At 45.3% G+C, this 22688-nt stretch overlaps 1 protein-coding gene across 2 annotated transcripts in view; it reads right to left on the bottom strand.

The window, feature by feature from the left end:
- Positions 1–22688, bottom strand: part of CUL2 (cullin 2) — a 123045-nt gene that overhangs the window by 3815 nt on the left and 96542 nt on the right. For both annotated transcript variants that reach the window (XM_068238600.1, XM_068238599.1), the window contains exons 14-21: positions 20967–21095; positions 19468–19554; positions 12704–12856; positions 11243–11320; positions 9606–9672; positions 4803–5005; positions 3332–3433; positions 3050–3166 (exon numbers count right to left, since the gene is read on the bottom strand). In XM_068238600.1, coding sequence (XP_068094701.1) covers positions 3050–3166; positions 3332–3433; positions 4803–5005; positions 9606–9672; positions 11243–11320; positions 12704–12856; positions 19468–19554; positions 20967–21095 — 936 coding nt within the window. The remainder of the gene's footprint in view (positions 1–3049; positions 3167–3331; positions 3434–4802; positions 5006–9605; positions 9673–11242; positions 11321–12703; positions 12857–19467; positions 19555–20966; positions 21096–22688) is intronic.

Raw genomic sequence — 22688 nt, 5'->3', positions numbered from 1 at the left:
GCCAGCCAACTGCTAAATTGTTTTTTTGCAACTGTGCACCAGGCAGCCACCCAGGCCTAGGGCAGCTCAGCAGACACCACCACCAACCACCAGGCCTGACTCTGAGCACCCCCCTGGGGGGCCTCAGAACACCCACCACCCAGGCCTGAGCTGTGCTGCGGCCCCCAGCCCACCACCAGCCATGCCTTAGCTGCCCTGGGGCCCCCAACCTACCACCACCACCACCAAGGCCTGAGGCCTTCAGCTCACCACCAGCTAGGCCTGAGCTGCCCTGGGGGTCCCAGCCCACCACCACCAGCCAGGCCTGAGGCCTCCAGCCCACCACTAGCCAGGCCTGAGGTGCCCTGGGGCCCCCAGTCCACCATCACTAGCCTGACTACATATACTGGGGACATCTATACACCTGGGGACACTGGCTGTCTGTCATTATATGCATTAACTGGTGAAATGCTGTCTCTCATTACATGCATTTACTGGGGAAATGCTGTCTGTCACGTGCATTTACTGGTGAAAAGCTGTCTCTTATGTGCATTTAATGGGGAAACGCTGTCTGTTATTACATGCATTTACTGGTGAAAAGCTGTCTGTCATTACGTGCATTTACTGGTGAAAAGCTGTCTCTTATGTGCATTTAATGGTGAAAAGCTGTCTCTTATGGGCATTAACTGGTGAAAGGCTGTCTGTCATGTGCATTAACTGGTGAAAAGCTGTCTCTTATGTGCATTTACTGGGGAAATGCTGTCTGTCATTATGTGCATGAACTGGTGAAAAGTTGTCCCTTATGTGCATTTACTGCGGAAACGCAGTCTGTCATTATGTGCATTAACTGGTGAAAAGCTGTCCCTTATGTGCATTTACTGCGGAAACGCAGTCTATCATTATGTGAATTATCTGGTGAAAAGCTGTCTCTTATGTGCATTTAATGGGGAAACTGTCGGTCATTACATGCATTAACTGGTGAAAAGCAGGCTCTTATGTGCATTTACTGCAGAAACGCAGTCTGTCATTACGTGCATTAACTGCTGAAAAGCTGATTCTTATGTGCATTTACTGGTGAAAGGCTACCTGTCAATATGTGCGTTTACTTCATTTTTTTTTTCCATGTAACTACGTTAGCTGGTACAACTACATTACAGTTAGCCCCGCCCACATGGCATCATGACCACGCCCAATTTTTCACCGCGGCGCAAATACCCCCCCCCCCCCGAGCCCTGCCTGCCAGCCCTCGTGCCCCCTTTGAGCCCCCCCAAAAATCTGAAGCTGGAGCCGCCACTGCAACTGGCTAGTAGAGCAAGAGACTGAAGAAAATGAAAAGTATTGCAGATGACTGCAATGACATAAAAAAAACATTTTAGCGCTATAAACTGTGATTGCTATTTTCAAACTATAGGTGCTTATGCATGCAGCACACAGTGGACAGTGTAGAATGGACATTTGCTCTGGTGCAGCACACAATGCACTGTGCTGCATTCCCTTATCGGGACAGTGCACATCTGACACTGATAACTATGAATGACAGCTGTGCTGCATTGGAACAATCGTCCAATGTGTTACAATGTAACGCAACGCACACATATATTGTAGTGTGAAAGGGCTCTGTTCTTTCCATTCAGTGGCCAATTCAATGTTACTTAAATATAAAATGTACATTCCTACTAGAGTAAAAAAGCACCATGAATTTCCTTTTTCCTTTGTAGCTGTCGCTTACAGTAGGTAGAAGCTGACAGATTTTGGACTAGTCTATCTCCTCATAGGAGATTCTTAGTATTACATTAATGCTTTACAAAAGCACCCTCTGGAAAGCATCTATTCAATGTTAGTCAGCTCTCCTATTCATTTGCACACTATTTTGGCAATTGAAGTGAACAATTGCAAGTCAGTAAGTAATTTTTTTAGAATTGAGAACCCCCCCATGAGGAGATGGACTAGTCCAAAACCTGTCAGATTTTCACTCCACTGTAAGCAACGGCAACATGGGGGAAAAGTAATTAATTTTATTTTAATTTTACTTTGGGAGAAATGTACATTTACAGTACATATAGTTTAACTATTCCTGCAGCCTGGACGTGATTGTCACATCCAGGCGGCTGCTGCTGTGCTGTTGTGTGCGTCTGCCCGCTCCCGCGCGTGTGCCCGTTCCGCACCCAGTTAGCTGGGAGATCAATGAATAGGAACATAGTTCCCATTTATTGATTCTAAGTCCCCGGCAGAAAAACCGACCGCTGCTTATCAGAGGCCATGGTCTTTCTGAGCACTTCGCTTCCAGGGCTAAAAAAAAAATAAAAAATAAAAAAAACACTTCACTGTGGCCATCTTGTGGCCAAATAGTAAAACTACATCTACATACATTTTTTAATAAAATAAACGTACATTAATAAATTTAATATTAACTGTTTACCTCCCACACCAAAATTTACCAAAATAACATTTTTAATGAAAAAAAAAATTACAGTAACAAACAAAACAAAACAAATACTTACCTAAGGGTATGGACTTTTTTTAATATGCATGTGAAGAGGGTATATTACGAACAATTTTTAAATTATAAGCTTGTTAAGAATGATGGATGCAAAACTAAAAAAATGCACCTTTATTTCCAAATAAAATATTGGCGCCCTACATTGTGATAGGGACATAATTTAAATGGTGTAATAACCGGGACAAATGGGCAAATAAAATACATAGGTTTTAATTATGGTAGCATGTATTATTTTAAAGCTATAATGGCCGAAGACTGAGAAATAATGAATTTTTTCCATTTATTTGTGAATATTCCTGTGAAAATGCATTTAGAAAAAAATAATTCTTAGCAAAATGTACCACCCAAAGAAAGCCTAATTGTGGCGGAAAAACAGGATTATAGATCAATTTATTGTGATAATCAGTGATAAAGTTATTGGCGAAATAATGGGAGGTGAAAATTGCTCGGATGCATAAGGTGAAAAATACCCACGGGCTGAAATGGAGTAAACTTCTAATCAGAGAAATCGTTGTCTTCAAGGGTAATAGTTGCACTTTAACACAGAAACGAATGTAAAGCAGGCCTTACCTCCTGTATAAGGGCGTTATGTCTCAAAATTTTACGTGCTTTCATTATTCGCACTATAGCAGCTTGAAGGTACATTTTTCGGTCTTCATCGACAGCACTTCGTGTCTGCTCCACTTCCTGGGAAGGATAAATACACATCTTTAGCTAATTGGTTCAATAAAGAATTTACAGCAGTGCTCTTTGCATTATGTCAAAAGGCAAAAAGAACTTGTCAAAAAATATTTTAATCTGCCCCAGCTGAATAGAGAGAGAGAACAAAAAACAAAACAAAAACCCACGTACCTGCGGCGTGTCTTTTTGCATTGGTGTAGTGATCTTAAATTTTGTCCTTTTACTGCTGAAGTTCATATTTAATGAAAATATTGAGTCTAACTCCACATCCTCCTGCATTGGAGACAAAAGCATCATACATTTAGTTTAAGTCATTTTACATTCACTTGCCACATTTGCTTCACACTTCTTTACTTTTACCAAAGAAACTACTGCTGGCTAATACAACAAGTACCTACATTATAAATTACAGTTTGCTTTAAACCTAATAAGTGTCCAAGATATATAACATCACACATAATAGAGTGTGATTTTCTCACCCCAAGATCCTTATTTCACATATGGTTTTGAAATCCCCACCCCAGCGTGAAGTTGGGTCAGGGTGATTTTTTTTCTTTCCAAACGGTAGGTGCAAAGGATGCTGGGGGACTGATATCCTAACTCCACCCCATGTCCTTCTCCGAGCCTACAACCTCTGTGAAAAGAGATTTAATCCAGGCAGGCAGACAGACATGGAATAAGAATTATAGCAAACAGACATGATAAGACAGGCTGCAGCTGTTCTGCTTTGTCTCTTCTCTCTCACACACTGTGATAAGAGATGTAAATTGATCCAGGCAGGCAGAGAGCAGGGAAGTGAGAGGCAGCGGAGGGAACCAGGCTGAAGGGGAGGATACAATGCTGTGGGAGTACTTTGGCAAGGCTTCAGCATGAGGAGAAAGAAAGAAGTGCTACTACAGATATAAATGTGTGTCTGTTCTATCCACTACAATGTGCCAGAAGTAAACTTTGTATGTTTATCTAACTGTACACAGTGCATAGACTACATATATGTATTGCCATTCAAACCTTTATTTGGCCGGAGGAGCTCTTTAAAGAACCATTATTTAAAAGTATATGCCAAGGAACAGCATCTAAACCTAGTGTGACTCAGCCTGGAGTGCTCCATTTTTCCAAAATCCCTGCTTTCTTCTCCCCAGTCACTGTATGCCCTAATAGTTAATGTGCCCTCCCCCACGCCTAACCCTTAAGACCCCCAAATACACCTAACCCTTAAGACCCCCTTCCCAGTATTACCCTTACTGGGCACCCAAATTTCCCCTCAATGCAGATAATTTAGAACAGGAGGCAATATCTTTACGGCTGGCAAGTGCATCACTGCAGAATGTATCTTTACTGTGTGTTCAGAAGAGAGCAGAATTAACAGCATGTGGTCTCCCAGAATGCTCTGGGAGGAAAATTCTGCACAATAAAGAGCCTAGGCTGAATATCACTGAGAGGGTGGGGTTACATACCAATATACAACAATATATAAATATAGGAAGTGTTTCTGATAAATCTAGGAAGTTTTTCTGATGGAGGAGAACTAACAAAATTGAGTATCCTGAATAATTAACTGCATTCTACTATATGTCACTACGGTGCTTTCCAAAGCACTGTCCTGAAACATGCATAAAATATGTAAACTGTAATGAAGTCCAACCTTTTCAGAATCATGATTAATCATCTTGACGTCCAGTAGAGATTTGATAGTTTTGGTCAGCTCCTTCTCATTCATCTGTGTGCTGTCTTGTAGTTCTTTGTAGGTGACGATCTCACTATTGTTGAAGGCTAGTAGGACAGCCATTTGGTATGTAGTGACCATCGCTACGTAAGGTTTGGACAGGTAGTTCATTTTCACTTCACCTGCTCAAAAGAACATAGTTTTTGATAAGTGCACAAGAAGTAAAATTAGATTTGTCCAATCTCAACCGTGATTTGAAATTAGATCGGATTTGGAAACTGATTCCACTTCTGCACCAGCTAGTGAGTGACCACGACTCAAAATTCCTATGGCTTGTTAATGCTATTAAATTGCAGATGCTGTTCACCAATGCTCCTGCAAGTATTACTGCTAAAACCATTACATTGTTCGGAAATCATCTGAGTCTAAGAGACTTTATTTAAAGTGTACCCTGAGAGGGTACACTGTGCGACAATAATACTCAACAGGGGGTTCCTCCAGTCCCATGAGGCCTGTGGCTCCCTTGCTGTCCTCCCGGGCCACTCCACTGTCCCGCGGTCACCTCTGGTATCTTCAGTCAGGGCCAGTCATGGTGTTCTACTGTGCAGGACAGTCCTGGCGTGGGAGAGCGATGGGTGCTCGCATGTGCAGAAGAACCCAAACAAAGAAAATACTGGAGGCGACCAAAGGGACAACGGATTGGTCAGTGAGAACGGCGAGGGAGCCCACGGACCACCCATGGGGCGGAAGGAAGCCTCAGGTAAGTATAAATACAGCAGTATTTACATCTCAGGTTTCCTTTAACCACTTCCATGTAGTACAGTGCTGTCCAACTTCATGGGCATGGAGGGCCATTTTTTTTTCAGACCCCATGGTGGAGGGCCGAAGGTTCTTGCTAGAGCCGCTGCCCCGCCAAAGCCCCCCCCCCCCCGGAAAAAATGCAATTAAAGGATAATTAGATTGGCAGCACTTTTCACAAAATGCAATTTAAAATAATGGTGAAGTTGTGTGGCGCGCATAGCGCGCCAGAAAACACGAGGGCCGCGCCGAAAAATGGGTGTGGCCATGGACCAGAATGCGGGTGTGGCCACGGGTGGAGACAAATTTACATGAACTTAGCAATGTGGGACATTAGATTAGGATAGTGGTGGTGAACCTTTTGGAGGCCGAGTGTCCAAACTGCAACCCAAAAGTCACTTATCGCAAAGTGGCAACAGCAATTTAAACTACATACAAACGTTTTAACTCATACATGAACATTATGGAAAATCCAAGTTGAAAATAAACTGTGAAGATAAACAATTTCATCCATCCTACTCCTGAAAAATGTGGTTTTTTTTTTAGAACCTCCCAGTTTTATTTTCCGTTTTAAAAAGCTAAAAAAGTAGGTTTAATGCTATTGTCTCATGATGACGATTCAGCTTTTCCATAGTCTCACAGTTCGCAATCATGTGACCCCCAACAAGACAAATTCAGCAATCATGAGGCCCCCAACAAATCATGAGGCCCCCAACAAGACAAATTCAGCAATCATGATGCCCCCAACAAGACAAATTTAGCAATCATGAGGCCCCCAAAAAATCATGAGGCCCCCAACAAGACACATTCAGCAATCTTGAGGCCCCCAACAAGACAAATTTAGCAATCGTGATGCCCCCAACAAATCATGAGGCCCCCAACAAGACAAATTCAGCAGTCATGAGGCACATAAATAGACAGCATTTCACATAAATAAGCAGAATGCCCCTTTAGTGACAGGTGCCCCCCACTTAGATAGTGACAGGTGCCCCCCACTTAGATAGTGACAGGTGCCCCCCAGCTAGATAGTGACAGGTGCCCCCCCAGTTAGATAGTGACAGGTGCCCCCCAGTTAGATAGTGACAGGAGCCCCCCCAGTTAGATAGTGACAGGTGCCCCCCCAGTTAGATAGTGACAGGAGCCCCCCCAGTTAGATAGTGACAGGTGCCCCCCCAGTTAGATAGTGACAGGAGCCCCCCCAGTTAGTGACAGGTGACCCCCCAGTTAGTGACAGGTGCCCCCCCAGTTAGATAGTGACAGGTGCCCCCCCAGTTAGATAGTGACAGGTGCCCCCCCAGTTAGATAGTGACAGGAGCCCCCCCAGTTAGATAGTGACAGGTGCCCCCCCAGTTAGATAGTGACAGAAGCCCCCCCAGTTAGTGACAGGAGCCCCCCCAGTTAGTTAGTGACAGGTGCCCCCCCAGTTAGATAGTGACAGGTGACCCCCCAGTTAGTGACAGGTGCCCCCCCAGTTAGATAGTGACAGGTGCCCCCCCAGTTAGATAGTGACAGGTGCCCCCCCAGTTAGATAGTGACAGGAGCCCCCCCAGTTAGTGACAGGAGCCCCCCCAGTTAGATAGTGACAGGAGCCCCCCCAGTTAGTTAGTGACAGGTGCCCCCCCAGTTAGATAGTGACAGGAGCCCCCCCAGTTAGATAGTGACAGGTGCCCCCCCAGTTAGATAGTGACAGGAGCCCCCCCAGCTAGTGACAGGTGCCCCCACCAGTAGCGAGCCGTTACCTCTGGGGCTGGCCTCTCCTGTGTCCCCGCTGGCCTCTCCGGTGTCCCCGCTGGCCTCTCCGGTGTCCCCGCTGGCCTCTCCGGTGTCCCCGCTGGCCTCTCCGGTGTCCCCGCTGACGATGCCGCTGCCTCTCCTATGTCCCCCTGCTGCCGCTGCCTCTCCTATGTCCCCCCGCTGCCGCTGCCTCACAGATCAGACCTCACAGATCGCGGCGACTGAAGCAAGCAGAGCGCGCGCATGACACCCGCGCGGCAGAACGTCACATGCGGTAGTGACTAATGATTCACTTCCGCATGTGACGTACTCCGTGCGGGTACCATGCGCCCTCTGTTTACATCAGTCGCCGCGATCTGTGAGGTCTGATCTGTGAGGCAGCGGCAGCGGGGGGACATAGGAGAGGCAGCGGCAGCAGGGGGACATAGGAGAGGCCAGCGGGGACACCGGAGAGGCCAGCGGGGACACAATAAGAGGGAGCAGGCATGGCGCCCATAGCGCAAGCCATGCCTGCATCCCAGGGAGACGAGCGGGCCGCAGCAGGTGGCCTGGCGGGCCGGATGCGGCCCGCGGGCCGCCAGTTGGACAGCACTGATGTAGTATATCTATGTTGGGCAGGACTTCAGTTCCTGACTGGCCATGTAGATAATCGTTAATGGCGGCAGGTGGCCACCGCTTGTTCCCACGCAGGTACTCGCCGCCACCTGTTAGAGGGGAGAAGACAAAGGGAACACCCTTCCCATTCATTAATCTAAGCCCCCGTGTCACTGTACACCGGCATCAATGAGATGCCTGCGTCATATTATCTTCCGGAGTAACACGTCCACGCATTACATCTTGTTTAGCGTACTAATAATACGCAATGGAAAGTAATGCGCGAGGACATCTTGTGGCCAAATAGTAAAATTACACCTACATACCTTTTTTTAATAAGACCTACACTTAATTTAAAATTAACTAGTTAATTCCCACACTCTACCATATTAATCCAAATAAATAATTTGCATAAAAGAAAAAAAAAATACACCTTAGTGACTGAACTTTTTTCTTATATGTATGTCAAAAGGGTATATTACTGTGATTTTTGACAATATGGGCTTGTAAATAGTGAAAACTGAAAAAATGCACCTTTTATTTCCAAATAAAATATTGTCGCCATACACTGTACTAGGGAAATATTTTAAACATTTTAATAACCAGGACTAATGGGCAAATAAAATGCGTGGGTTTTAATTACGGTAGCGTGTATTTTTTAAACATATAATGGCCGAAAACAGATTATTTTTTCTTAATTTTTTCCTGTTAAAATGCATTTAGAATAAAATAATGCTTAGCAAAATGTACCACTCAAAGAAAGCCTAATTGGTGGTGAAAAAAACAAGATTATAGATCATTTTATTGTGATAAGTAGTAATAGTTCTAGGTGAATGAATGGAAGGAGCACTGAAAGGTGAAAATTGCTCTGGTACAGAAGTGTAAAAAGCCCTCCGAAGTTAAATTTGCTTTTTTTCAATTCTTTTTAATTTTTTTTCAAAAGGATCAAGAACAAACAAAAGAAAACTATAACAAATAACCAGCCGATCCACACATGCAGGTGGGAGGCACCGCCATTAAACAATCCTCACTGAGTTATGGCATGTCTAGCACATTCTCTGATCCCACAACCCCCCCCCCCCCCCCCCCACCGACATTTCAGCTGTATAGCACAATCTTTATAAACCGCATATAATTATAACTCATATACATTAGGCAAACATCAGCAGGGTAAAAATATGAGTAGTGAAGTGGCTAAGGTGTCCAATAACCATTCAATTTTACCTTCCAATTGATCGATCCGAATTGTCGATTATCGATCCGAATTGTCAGATTATTCTAACTGAAATGGTCAAATTGATTATGAAAATGTCTAACACTTATGGGCCTGATTGGTGCTTAATAATTGTTGCTCTATTTTGAAAAGAAGCACGGAAATATTTCATAATATAAATTGTCATGGACAATACAGGATGGTATTGATCAGGAGCTAGAGACCCAAGCGGACTCCATAAAGCAATCTGGCATTAAGTAAAATGAGGCTTGGGAGGGAACTATGCTGATGTTTTTTCCCCTTTAAATTACATTTAGGCAGCAAGGGTGACAGAGGAGAGGTCAGAGCACAGCAAAGGCTGTTGCAAGATCTGAAACAGCAGTTGTGTGACTACAATCCTCTATAAATACTGATGGAATGATACATGACAGAGTAAGAATTACCTGTACACAGGTAGTGCAACCATGTCAGCTTCCTGCCACTGAAGTGCTGATTGTAAAATAATTCAAACTAGAAAACAAAGTAAAGAATCGGTTAAAAACACAAATTGTAAGGGGAAAATATTATGCACTGATATATATTATTAGAGTGGACCTGAACTCTTGCACAGGACAGAAGGAAAACAAAGAAATGCACCCTGAATGTATTTAGAGAGTTTAGCCTGTTTAATTCCCCTTCATTTGTGTCTAATCACAAGTTGTAATTTGATCCTCCCATGGAACACGACTGCCACGGCAGATAAGCCCATTTGAAAGTACAGGCTGTAAACAATATGACTGCGTCCATGAATCAGGATGCAGAAACTGTGCAAATTTATTTTAGGATTTGTATCAGCTGTAACAAAAAAAATGGTTTTTGTTTAAGGGTTATTATGCCGTTGTGTATCTTTTAGAGCAGAGAGGAGTTCTGAGTTCAGGTCCACTTTAAAAAGTCCTGGAATAACCAAATACTATACAATAAGATTCCCCCAACCCCACAGGAGACCGAAGCAATCCAGTTGCAATTTTGAATAACGGCCATTCTGGAGGTGTACATGTAATTAAGGTGCTGGTAAATTTGGGCGATGGCAAAGCCGAAAATTGTCTCACCCTGCTCCTGCAAAAGTCCTGGTGGTGTACTATTCCTCCTCCAGGCCGCCATGGAGTTAGGGGTACGGTGCAATTTGGCTGACAGCTATTGCTGGCAGCTGAATTACACTGTTTTTATCGTAATTTGGTCGCCGTCTCTTGACTGCCCAGGTGCCACTACAGCCGTAATTCCCATTGCAGTCTATGGTGGTGCCTGGTGAGCCCAAATTTCCTACGCCGGTTTTGCCTGATTCGATTCTGGAGACCTTTCAGTACCTTTATTTTAACCTATATGATGCTACAGTTTACCTTTCAGGTACACAGAGCTTCTGATTGACTTATTCACGGTAAGGCACTGATTAGCCAGCTGTCAACCAGGCCGCCAATTAGTCTTTGGTTCCTTGCAAGGTCTGACGCCCAAATGTTAAAAATTGTATAAAAGGAAGACCAGCTTTAATATGAGGACCAAAGCCCCGCGCACTAAAATGAGGACCATCACCCGGCAGGAGTCAGGACTCAATCCCTCATTCAGGGCTAAGTCGGTACATCTCTGCTCGCAGCCGCCGGCCTGGGGTCCCCGCTGGTGCAGAGGGCAACCTCCTCTAGTGTGCCTGCACGAGCGACGCTGTAAATCAAGCCTACATTGTCTGCGGTGTACTGCACAAGCACAGTAGTTCTGCACCTGCGCAGTACACAGCGGACGTGGGCTTGACTGACAGGCTGACAGCAGCGCTCATACAGTCACAGTAAGGTTGGCCTCTGCACCGGTGGCGACCACGGGTCGGTGGCTGCGAGATGCGGTGTGGGACATGTCGGCTGAAAGGGACTGGAGGAAGCCCTGGGTCAGTATATCAGGGGGCAGCATTTTATGGCTGATGATTCCTTTACAGGTTATTATGCTGTTGTGTATCTTTTAGAGCAGAGAGGATGTTCTCAGTTCACGTCCGCTTTAAAGGTCTTAGGCTACTCCTAACCTCTCCAATCGTTCTGATTTCCCCACCATGGTAACTCACCATCTGAACACACTTTTCCAGTTCCTGAGGTATGGCAAATGTTGAGGATGGGGCCTGAGTTAATGGCCAAGCACCAGCCTGAAAGACACAAATGCAGATTATACAGAAGTGACACCAAGCAGTATTATTTATCTATACCTATTTTTCCCAAATGGGGACAGAATATCACGGATTAAAACCATAAAAGAGCACCTAGAGCATGCTGAAAAATAAATTTACTTTGCATCTTGTTGTAAGTAAAGCTATAATTAACGATTAATAAGTGAATTCACTCAGTCGCCTGTCAGTAAATAGCTAATATTCTGAAACTCCACCGACAAAACCACTGTGATGGTTTTTGACCAAAGTGGATCGCAGCTCTGTGGCCTCCTTCGCCTGTTTGGACAAGGCCCACACCCAGCCTGATGGACGGCTATTAGGTCACTGCTGCAGAGCTGAAGGTGGGTCACGACAACAAAAGAAAAGGGGGAGAAGCCACAGAGCTGTGGTCTCCTTTGGTTTTGCCGACAAGGAGAAGGGGTTTCAGATTGGTAGCCATTTACGGGTGAAAGGAGTGAATCGGGAACAACCAGAGTCAAGAGCGGCCTAGTCATGTGCAGTTTTGAGACAGTTGGACTGCTCCTGGTGACGATTGCTATACACAGCTGTTGCGGGAGTGCAGATTAAAAGGGCACATGGATGGGCAGATTATGGGCCCTTGAACGTCCACCAGAAGCAAGAACAGGGGCTAAAAGCAAAAGCACAGAGGGAAGACCAGGGACAAAAAAAAAAGGACAATGCAGGGTCTGGAGACCTTAAAGATTATGCAGGTATGATTAGTTTACATTTTTTCCCACCTCAGGTTTACTTAAAGGGAACCTTAACTGGCGGGGAAAAAATAATTCACTTACCTGGGGGCTTTCCCAAGCCTCCTGCAGCCGTCCTGTGCCCGCGCCGGTCCTTCGGTGCTCTCCGGTCTCCCTCCGCCGCTAAGTTTCGTTCTCGGACGACTGCCAGTCGTCCTCGGGCAAAGCGTCATCTTCTTCCGGATTCCCCGTCGTAAAGAGCCGTAAAGCGCGTCCGCATGACGCGTTTGGCGCCATGCGGACGCTCTTTACGACGGGGAATGCGGAAGAAGATGACACTTTGCCCGAGGACGACTGGCAGTCGTCCGAAAACGAAACTTAGCGGCGGAGGGAGACCGGAGGGCACCGAAGGACCGGCGCGGGCACAGGACGGCTGCAGGAGGCTTGGGAAAGCCCCCAGGTAAGTGAATTATTTTTTCCCCGCCAGTTAAGGTTCCCTTTAAACAATGTTTTTAAATCAAACACTTATGTAACGTGGTATTCAATGAGAGTTTATGTGCCATCTGGGGCACAGACATGAAAAAGGGAGACTGTGCAAGTGGTGGGAGTTGAAGTGGGCACCGTGTATGCCAATTACCGTGCAACAGAATCCAGTTAGGAAGTGACAATCTCTCACCTGTAACACATATATCTGAAAGCTGATACCCAGGTCTATTACTGTGTCTTGATTCTTGATAAAGTTGTTGAACTTGTTGTTGAGATCAGCGCTGACGCTCATATCGGTATACATTCGATGCAGCTTGCTGGTAAACTCATAGCCACAGGCTTGCTGTAACACAAGGCAGGAGATTTAATTCCAAGGTCTAACCAGGTGAAGCCTGTATATCACATTCAAAAGAGAACATCAGGATGAGTTGTACAGATTTATACTCCAGCAATAACTGTTCTTCGTTCCACGTTTATCTCTGCTGGATTTCCTGTTGCCAACCTTGCTCTTGTACTTGGACTACACTTGCTTGCTGCCTGGTTTGACCTTCTGCATGGACACGGATTTGCATGAACACTGCCTGGACCGACCTCGGATTGCTTGACTACGCCATCTCTGGAAAGTAATACCTGGACTGCCTTGCTACTCACCTGAAACTCCTGACATTGCTGTCATCTGACTCCCTCGTCTGGATAGCTTCATCCTCCAGGCCTAAGGTGACTATTATATATCTGCTGTGCCATTGCTTACTAAGTATTACCAGGTTCTGTTTGGTGGATTACTACTTATCAGACTGTATGCTACATCTACCTGCAGGGTTACTGTAGTATTGTGTTAGCGCAGGTGTCACGGGCTGGGCTCTGGGTCAGTCGTACTGGCATACACTCTGAATTGTATTCATTAACCAGACAGGCCTGACAACCACTTGCTTAGCTATCCTGCTAATCTTCTGCCTCTAATAATTTTAGCCATAGACCCTGTACAAGCATATGCAGATCAGAGGTTTTGGCATTTTTGTCAAATCTGACAAGATTATCTGCATGCTTGTTTCTGGTGTGTGAAACTATTGCAGCCAAATAGTTCAGCAGGGCTGCCAGGCAACTGGTATTGTATAAAAGGAAATAAAAATGGCAGCCACCATATCCCTTTCGCTTCAGGTTTTCTTTAACCCAAAGGCAGCTTCAAATGAGCTTTAGTGTTTGGAGCTACTTGTGTAATTGTAAACCTCTGACGGTTTTGAACCCTCGCGACAGGTCTTCTGGGTCCGGATCACATTTAATCACAATATAACACAATAGAACATTTAATCTTGCATTCCTCTGGGGATCATGATGTTACACAAGACTGAAGGGGGGCTTTCTGTTCCAAAGCTTGTCAAATATTATAAAGCTTCCCAAATAGCACAACTCCCACTTATTTATGCAAAACGTCACACGCCCACATGGGTGAATATAGAAAATTTCCTCCTAAGCCTGTGTTAACTGGCAAGGATTAATTCGGTCCTTTAAACCCAAATATGGCTCTAGTTCAGAGGTCCTCCCCGGTTAAAGCCCACACACTGCGAGTTTCATTTCAGTATAGTCTTCAATCCCCTACTTTGCCTCTTACAGAATTATTTGGTAACCCGGATTTCACTGGACTGGACACCCCCCTGCCTTTTTGTGGTGGAAGGTCTCAAATATCAGACCATTCTTTCCATACTCCTCACCAATAGAGTTGGGCCGAACGGTTCGCCTGCGAACGGTTCCATGCGAACTTCCGTGGTTCGCGTTCTGCAGGCGAACCTTTGCGGAAGTTCGGTTCGCCCCATAATGCACATGGAGGGTCAACTTTGACCCTCTACATCAGTCAGCAGGCCCAGTGTAGCCAATTAGGCTACACTAGCCCCTGGAGCCCCACCCCCCTTATATAAGGCAGGCAGCGGCGGCCATTACGGTCACTCGTGTGCCTGCATTAGTGAGAGTAGGGCGAGCTGCTGCAGACTGTCTCCCATAGGGAAAGATTAGTTAGGCTTAGCTTGTTCCTGGCTGCATACCTGTTCTGTGAACCCACCACTGCATACCTGTACTGTGAACCCACCACTGCATACCTGTTCAGTGAACCCAACACTGCATACCTGTACTGTGAACCCACCACTGCATACCTGTTCAGTGAACCCACCACTGCATACCTGTTCAGTGAACCCACCACTGCATACCTGTTCAGTGAACCCACCACTGCATACCTGTTCAGTGAACCCACCACTGCATACCTGTTCAGTGAACCCACCACTGCATACCTGTTCAGTGAACCCACCACTGCATACCTGTTCAGTGAACCCACCACTGCATACCTGTTCAGTGAACCCACCACTGCATACCTGTTCAGTGAACCCACCACTGCATACCTGTTCAGTGAACCCACCACTGCATACCTGTTCAGTGAACCCGCCACTGCATACCTGTTCTGTGAACCCACCACTGCATACCTGTTCTGTGAACCCACCACTGCATACCTGTTCTGTGAACCCACCACTGCATACCTGTTGTGTTCAGTGAACCTGCCACTGCATACCTGTTCTGTTCAGTGGACCCGCCACTGTATACCTGTTCTGTGAACCCACCACTGCATACCTGTACTGTGAACCCACCACTGCATACCTGTTCAGTGAACCCAACACTGCATACCTGTACTGTGAACCCACCACTGCATACCTGTTCAGTGAACCCACCACTGCATACCTGTTCAGTGAACCCACCACTGCATACCTGTTCAGTGAACCCACCACTGCATACCTGTTCAGTGAACCCACCACTGCATACCTGTTCAGTGAACCCACCACTGCATACCTGTTCAGTGAACCCACCACTGCATACCTGTTCAGTGAACCCACCACTGCATACCTGTTCAGTGAACCCACCACTGCATACCTGTTCAGTGAACCCACCACTGCATACCTGTTCAGTGAACCCACCACTGCATACCTGTTCAGTGAACCCACCACTGCATACCTGTTCAGTGAACCCGCCACTGCATACCTGTTCTGTGAACACGCCACTGCATACCTGTTCTGTGAACCCACCACTGCATACCTGTTCTGTGAACCCACCACTGCATACCTGTTGTGTTCAGTGAACCTGCCACTGCATACCTGTTCTGTTCAGTGGACCCGCCACTGTATACCTGTTCAGTGAACCCGCCACTGCATACCTGTTCAGTGAACCCGCCGATGCATACCTGTTGTGTTCAGTGAACCTGCCACTGCATACCTGTTCTGTGAACCCGCCACTGCATACCTGTTCTGTTCAGTGGACACGCCACTGTATACCTGTTCAGTGAACCCGCCACTGCATACCTGTTCTGTTCAGTGAACCTGCCACTGCATACCTGTTCTTTGAACCCGCCACTGTATACCTGTACTGTTCAGTGAACCCGCCACTGCATACCTGTTCTGTTCAGTGGACCCGCAACTGCATACCTGTTCTGTTCAGTGGACCCGCTACTGTATACCTGTTCTGTTCAGTGAACCCGCCACTGTATACCTGTACGGTTCAGTGAACCCGCCACTGCATACCTGTTCTGTTCAGTGGAGCCGCTACTGTATACCGGTATGTACTGTATATTTTTTTTTTCAAAGTTCGCATCCCCATTGAAGTCTATTGCGGTTCGCGAACTTTAACGCGAACCGAACCTTCCGCGGAAGTTCGCGAACCCGGTTCGCGAACCTAAAATCGGAGGTTCGGCCCAACTCTACTCACCAATGGTAAAATCCCCTCCTATAATGACCTAACCAACAATTTAAGTGCTCCACCATCTGAGTCATTTAGTTGTTGGCAAATGTATTACATATACTCACTAAATTATCTCTATTCAGCACAAAGTCAATCCCCGGAATCTGTGAAGTTCGTCTTTATGAGATCTTAGGAAATTGACATAGCTTAAAGGAATCATCAGCCAACTTATTAACAAATCTGATTTACTTACCTGGGGATTTACTTCTCCAGCCCCTCGCAACCATCTGTCCCACAGTGAGTGCTCCGTACGCAGCCGCCGGCCTGGGGTCCTCGCACGGTTCAGAGGACGACCTCGAGGTTGTCCTTACTGCGCCTGCGTGAAGCGTCGTCTGTCAAGCCCACGTTGTCAGCGGCGTACTTTGCAGGTGCAGAACTACTGTGCCTACGCAGTACTCCGCAGACAACGTGGGCTTGACTGACAGCGGCCGGCGCCGACAGCCTCTGTAGAAGCGCGTACACAGCGCGAAACGGCCGTAAGGCTCATCTGTGCCCAGCACCCACCACCAGCTCACAGCCTCCACCTTCATGGTATGTGTACCTCTTCAATATTGTATGTGATATGATGTGTTACCACCCTTTGGATTAAAAGACAGTAAACAGCAGTGCCGAGTCTCTGTTCACCCGATCCAATTACTGCACGAATTGTAGCCTGAGCACGCTGTGTCAAAGGGCAGGAAGGCTGTGATCCCTGCCATCTTCCCTCTGTGCATTCAGAAAGAGCTGTAGTGCCGACTCCCCCTCTCTATCTAATGCCCTCTCCACGCAGAACTACTGTGCCTAAGCAGATCGGGGGGTTGGCCTTAGAGCTGCGCAGCCACACTCTGCGGACTGCGCAGCCGCGGCCAGCTCCGGCCGCCATCTTTGTACAGTCTGGAGAGCCCGACCCTGGCCGCGCGGTCGGGGACCGTTCGGGGGCTACTGAGCGGCGGGGACCCGGCGGAACGGCACGGAGGGCGCAGACGGCGTCCTCCGTGCCTTACAAGCCGACGCAGGTAGCTAACTTTTTTTTTCTTTCTCTCAATGATTGGCCTCGTAAGTCCTTTAATCCCTGTCATGGAAAGACTGGGGAAAATCTTTTGAATCATTATAATAGGGTAGTCTCCAAACCACAGCTATGGAAGTCTCCCTCCGGTGGCTACTTTGAAGAACCTATAATATAACATATTTTCAGTTGTTTCACACTTTTTGGTTATGTACTATACTTCCACATGTGTTAATTCATGGTTTGGATGCCTTCAGTGTGAATCTACAATGTTCATAGTCATGAAAATAAATTGAAACTTTTTGAATGAGAAGGTGTGTCCAAACTTTTGGTCTGTACAGTAGTTCTCCAGAGACTTGCTCAAATGTATCATACGGTTTCCCCCAACTGTTAAAGGGTTGTTCTGACGTTGGATCTTTCTTCCATATATAGTGGGAGTGGCCAGAGGTTCCCGAAACTGCGGGCAGTGGAGGACGGCGGCGTGGGAGCGATCCGAGTGGATAGGGCTGGAGGAAGCCCCAGGTATGTATAAAACTTTTTATTTTTTTCAGCTCTGAGTCCCTTTTAAAGCGGTATCGTCACCATAAAAATCAAATTTCAACAGCAACTGGTCTGAGTGTATTAAGTGATAAAGATGCTAATCCTGCATTGAAAACTTTTAAAACTTTTTCTGCTGTTATGATTTGGAGTTATCACATACTTAAGGAACACTGGACCTTTAGTAGTCGTGCCAAAGAATTGCATGCTTGGGGTTCTTTTTATCTATAATCTATTCCTCCTCTTCCCTTTATTTCCCTGCCAGCTTCTTATATGAAACCTGATCCCCTACTCACTTGTGTTTACAAGCAAGGCTGAGGCGACTCAGCGATTGGAGGGGACAAGAAAAAAAGTAAAGGGCAGAAATGACATCACGCATTAGCCTTAACTGTGGGCAAAAGACATGGACCCCACCAGGAACATAATTCTCTTACTTTACTATATAACATTCACTGAAATCAAAACATGGACAGTATAATACATGTGTTATGTAAGTAGATTTACCTACTTATATATGTGTTTTTTTTCCCTGGCATAGTATGGCTGATCCTACTGCTTTAAGCAACCATATGTGGAATAAAGACTTTTCATCATCTGCTGTGCAAGAGTTCAGGTCCGCTTTAATTGCTAATAATATTCTGAAGGGACAATGTACAAGGAAGAAGGGACGGAACACTTCAGAAGCAGTTGGAACATCATTGAAGAACACATTTCAACCACGAATCAGGAAACACTGCTACTAATAAGTGCACAGACTAAAGTGTTTACTGAATAACGAAGCTGACTTGAAGCCAAAGATGTGCCCAGACTGGCCATAACTGCTGGAACTGCTATCATCTTTGCTCCCTGCATGTCATTTTGCTTTGCATTCTGCTTCGCTTTCTACTAACAGTCAGAGCTGCCATGATCTGCATAGACTATATATAGTGTAATGAGTCACAAGTTGCTGGATGCATAGTAGTGATTTTGAAGCAATGCTTATGGTGATGAATATGTGGTGACAGTTTTATCCTGAAGCGTTTGCCAGTCCAGTCTCTCCTTTTTGCTGAATAATGAAGCTAATTTGACATCTTTACAAAAAAAACAACAAAATGAATGGAAATGTATTGTACGACTGTTCGAGGCTACTAACCCCAAATTAAAAAGAAACTGGGTTTGTTATGACTACTTGTCCTGCACTATATGCTATTGTTATTTTCTGCAGGAAGGGGGGTGCACAGGTTTCAGTCATTATCTCTGGAGAAGGACTGTATCATCAACCACCTACTTCCAGCAGAGATGTCCTTTAAAGAAAACTAGGACTGTCTAAACTTAGTTGTGACGTGGTCCTGAACTGACTGAAAATGGTTTCGGGTTACTGCAGGGGGAGGAGGCTGCACAGGCTATTAGCATACACACTTTGCCATTAGCCGATAAAGATGAGTTGTTTTACATGAAGCAGAATTAGAGGGGCTGAACTGAAATTTTTCCAGCAGCCAATTACCGTATATTCAGAATAAAAAAGTTTCAGTTCTCACAATTCTGCTTCCTGCTGAACTAAAACATACTTTTAACTGAAATATAAATTATTCTATGATCTCTAGCAACTGCTCAGTACACGTTGCAGGTTCTATTCCTGTCACAAGCAAAGAAAAAGGCTGCAAACACAACATACACTTTACCTTTAATTTATTAATCATTGTTTCTTCAGAGTCCATCGACATTGATAAACCATGAATTAATCGCTTTGCCAACATTCTAGCATAAAACTGTAAGACAAATAAACGAATGTCAGACAATAGACAAAAAGAACATGCATGAAAAGGTCAAACTAGTTGGTCCGATGTATGGAATGAAGGGTCTCGCACAAAAATGGCTCAAGGTCTGTACTCACGACGAGTTTTTGCATCGGGTGACACTTTTTCACGCCAAATGATTTTTTTTGGTAACATTAACTAAAATCAGTTAAATGACGTATAGCGAAGTGCGGTGATTGCGACCATCATGCCAGATGACAATTGTTTAGATCCCCATTGACCACCGTTGACATTTTACCGCAATTGTTTAAACAATCCTTTAAATGAATGTTCGCGCCGTCGCTGCCGCAGTAGTGAAGATGGTTGCGCTGATCCCCTGATCTATATTCACATAGATGCTTAGCTTGAGGCTGTGCTGACACTGCCAGGAATAACGTTCAGTTTATCAGAACTGAATGGAACGGATTGGCACAGATGGAATGGATCCCATGCAAAGCAATAGGATCCGTTTATATGTATCCGTTCGAAAACAGATCAGTTTGGTCTGTTCCGGTGAGCGGAATGCAAGATTAAGTCCCATATGACTTTTCTGGATTAGCCAGATGGCGATGGAATTAATGCTTGCCTATGAGAACAGAGTCTCCATTCTCACTAGGATGTTCGCCATGCAAGTTTTGCATATACCCTCCTGCCGCAATCCATTCAGCTCTTCCACCACGGTCGCAGTCAATATGGGTCCCTGCATGGAAAAAACACTGGTATACAGCTCCCAGAGCCTGAGCAGAAGCATCAGGCTCCCACTGGTTTGCAATAGACCAATGGCAACCCTCCCTCCCCAGGGAGAATTGTCATTGGTTCACAGAGTAGTGGACCAATGAAAATCCTCCGTTGCTCAGGGAGGATTTCCCATTGCTTTTTAGTAAACCAATGGGAGCCTGATGCTTCCGATTTAGCTCTGGGATCACTATACCGGCGTTTCTAGCGTGCAGACGACTGGAACAGCAGTGGATGTACTGAGCAGGTGGCGACACAACATTGGAACAGACGGAACCGGATGGAAAACTGATGCCATTGTAATAAACTTATTAGTTTAAATGGAAAATTGATGTTTTTACAGGATCCGTTTTGTCACCTGATTTAGTGTGAATTCAGCCTTATTGTGGTAATGGCATTCTGTCGCTGTAATTAGATATTCAAAGCAGCTGAATTTCTGGCACTTATGATTTCCAATAAATTTCATGCTGAATATTATTGGAAATCTGTCTGCAGAGTGTGGGCAGGCAATAGACCCCTCTCTGGTTAGATTCAATCAGAACGGGATCTATCTGATGGTTGGATCTGGTGGCCATCGCCTAATGTAGATACTGTAGCTACAAACTGAAAAATTCTAAACCCTTCTAAATTCCTCTCCACTTCGAGCATACCTTCTGGAAAACATCTTTGTCATCAATATACTTAAAGACGGTAATAAAACTTGTTAGCTTGTCCTCCACTTCGTTCTCAGTCATTCCCTTTGCTGATTTTTTCAGCATGTTGTCACAGTACTTAGCCAGCTGTGTGGAGAATTGGAGACACAAATCAGCATGAGGTCAGGTGCAGTGCAACATAAATCTTACACCAATTCACAAGAATCTACATTACAAATTACATTATACATATTCCCAGCCTGTTTGCAGCTGAGAGCTAGCAAGTTACAATTCATCCTGTGCAGTTTACATCTACATTACTGGCACTTCAAGAGGCTCTATTCCGGAAGGCAGGACTATGACTTATCTAAAATCACATCTGAAGTGAGAGGTACATGGAGGCTGCCATACTTATTTCCTTTTAAACAATGCAAATTTCTTGGCTGTGCTGCTGATCTTCTACCTCTAATACCTTTAGCCATAGAACCTGAACAAGCATGCAGATCATGTGCTTCCGACTTAAAGTGGACCCAAATAAAAAATACAAGATTTCAGAAATAAAATCTATTTTCTAAATTATAATAAATAGCAGCCTTTTTTCAGCTGCATGATGACAAATATAAAATATTTTACATTTATTGGAGGAACCCCTCCCTTCCTTTCAAATTGCCGGGACAGGATCCGGCAAACTGGTGGAGTAGGTGGTGTCCAGCAAAGGAGGAATTGCTAATGGCTGCCAGCAGTATAACCCTAGTTATGAAAAGAGAAGGGTGAAAAGCATGCACTGAAATGCTCATAGGCTTGAAGGAATGTTTATTTATCTTTGTATGTGTCAGAGTGGTGCAACTAAATATTTTGAATTAAAAAAATGTTTGGTTTGGGTCCGCTTTAAAGAAAATCTGTAATGAAGAAAACCCCTGGGGGGTACTCACCTCGGGTGGAAGCCTTCGGATCCTATCGAGGTTTCCCCCTTCCTACTCGGCCCCACGGCGACGTAAATATTTACCACTTGGCTCCAGCGCTGGCGCAGTATCCGCTCTTCCCAAGTCTCCTACGCCTGCGCAGTAGAGCGGACCCGACGGAGATCGGCTATTTCCGCCTATCTCCGTCAGAAGAGCCGCAACAGCGCCCCCGCTGGAGCCAGAAAAGGTAAATATTGGACAGCGCGACAAATTGTCGTCTGTGCGTTCCGGGGGCTGCAGCTAGACTGCCGTGGGACACAGGAGGAGGGGGAAGCCTCGATAGGGTCCAGAGGCTTCCCCCTACTGAGGTGAGTACCTCCTGGGGGAACTTTTTTTCAGTACAGGTTTTCTTTAAGCTTGACTGACTTAGCCACATGCTTGTGTCTTGTGTGCAATTCAGTCCCTACTGCAGCCAAATAGATCAACAGGACTGCCAGGAAACAGGTATTGTTTAAAAGGAAATAAATATGGCAGCTTCCATACACCTCTCACTTCAGGTTCCCTTTAAAGAGATCTTTAAAATTATTATTATTTTAACAGAATGCTTCAAAAGAATGCTGTGTTCAAAAATACAAAACGTATTACCATACATATTGATTAACTAAAAGAGATAAGAAGATAACAGTATTACTTTCACCAGGAGAATGTGAAGGTGAAATTCTGCTACTACTGAGAACATGGCACAATATACGTGGAACTCCGCTCACGACCTCCATCCACCGACAGTGCAGGAAAACGGGCTGCTAAGACCTCAGATCCAGTACTGTAGAAAGTGAAA

This window comes from Hyperolius riggenbachi, chromosome 5 (genome assembly GCF_040937935.1).
Source record: "Hyperolius riggenbachi isolate aHypRig1 chromosome 5, aHypRig1.pri, whole genome shotgun sequence".
Taxonomy (NCBI): Eukaryota; Metazoa; Chordata; class Amphibia; order Anura; family Hyperoliidae; genus Hyperolius; species Hyperolius riggenbachi.
The sequence above is the reverse complement of the archived record's forward strand: the minus strand, read 5'-3'. Positions and strand labels throughout refer to the sequence as shown.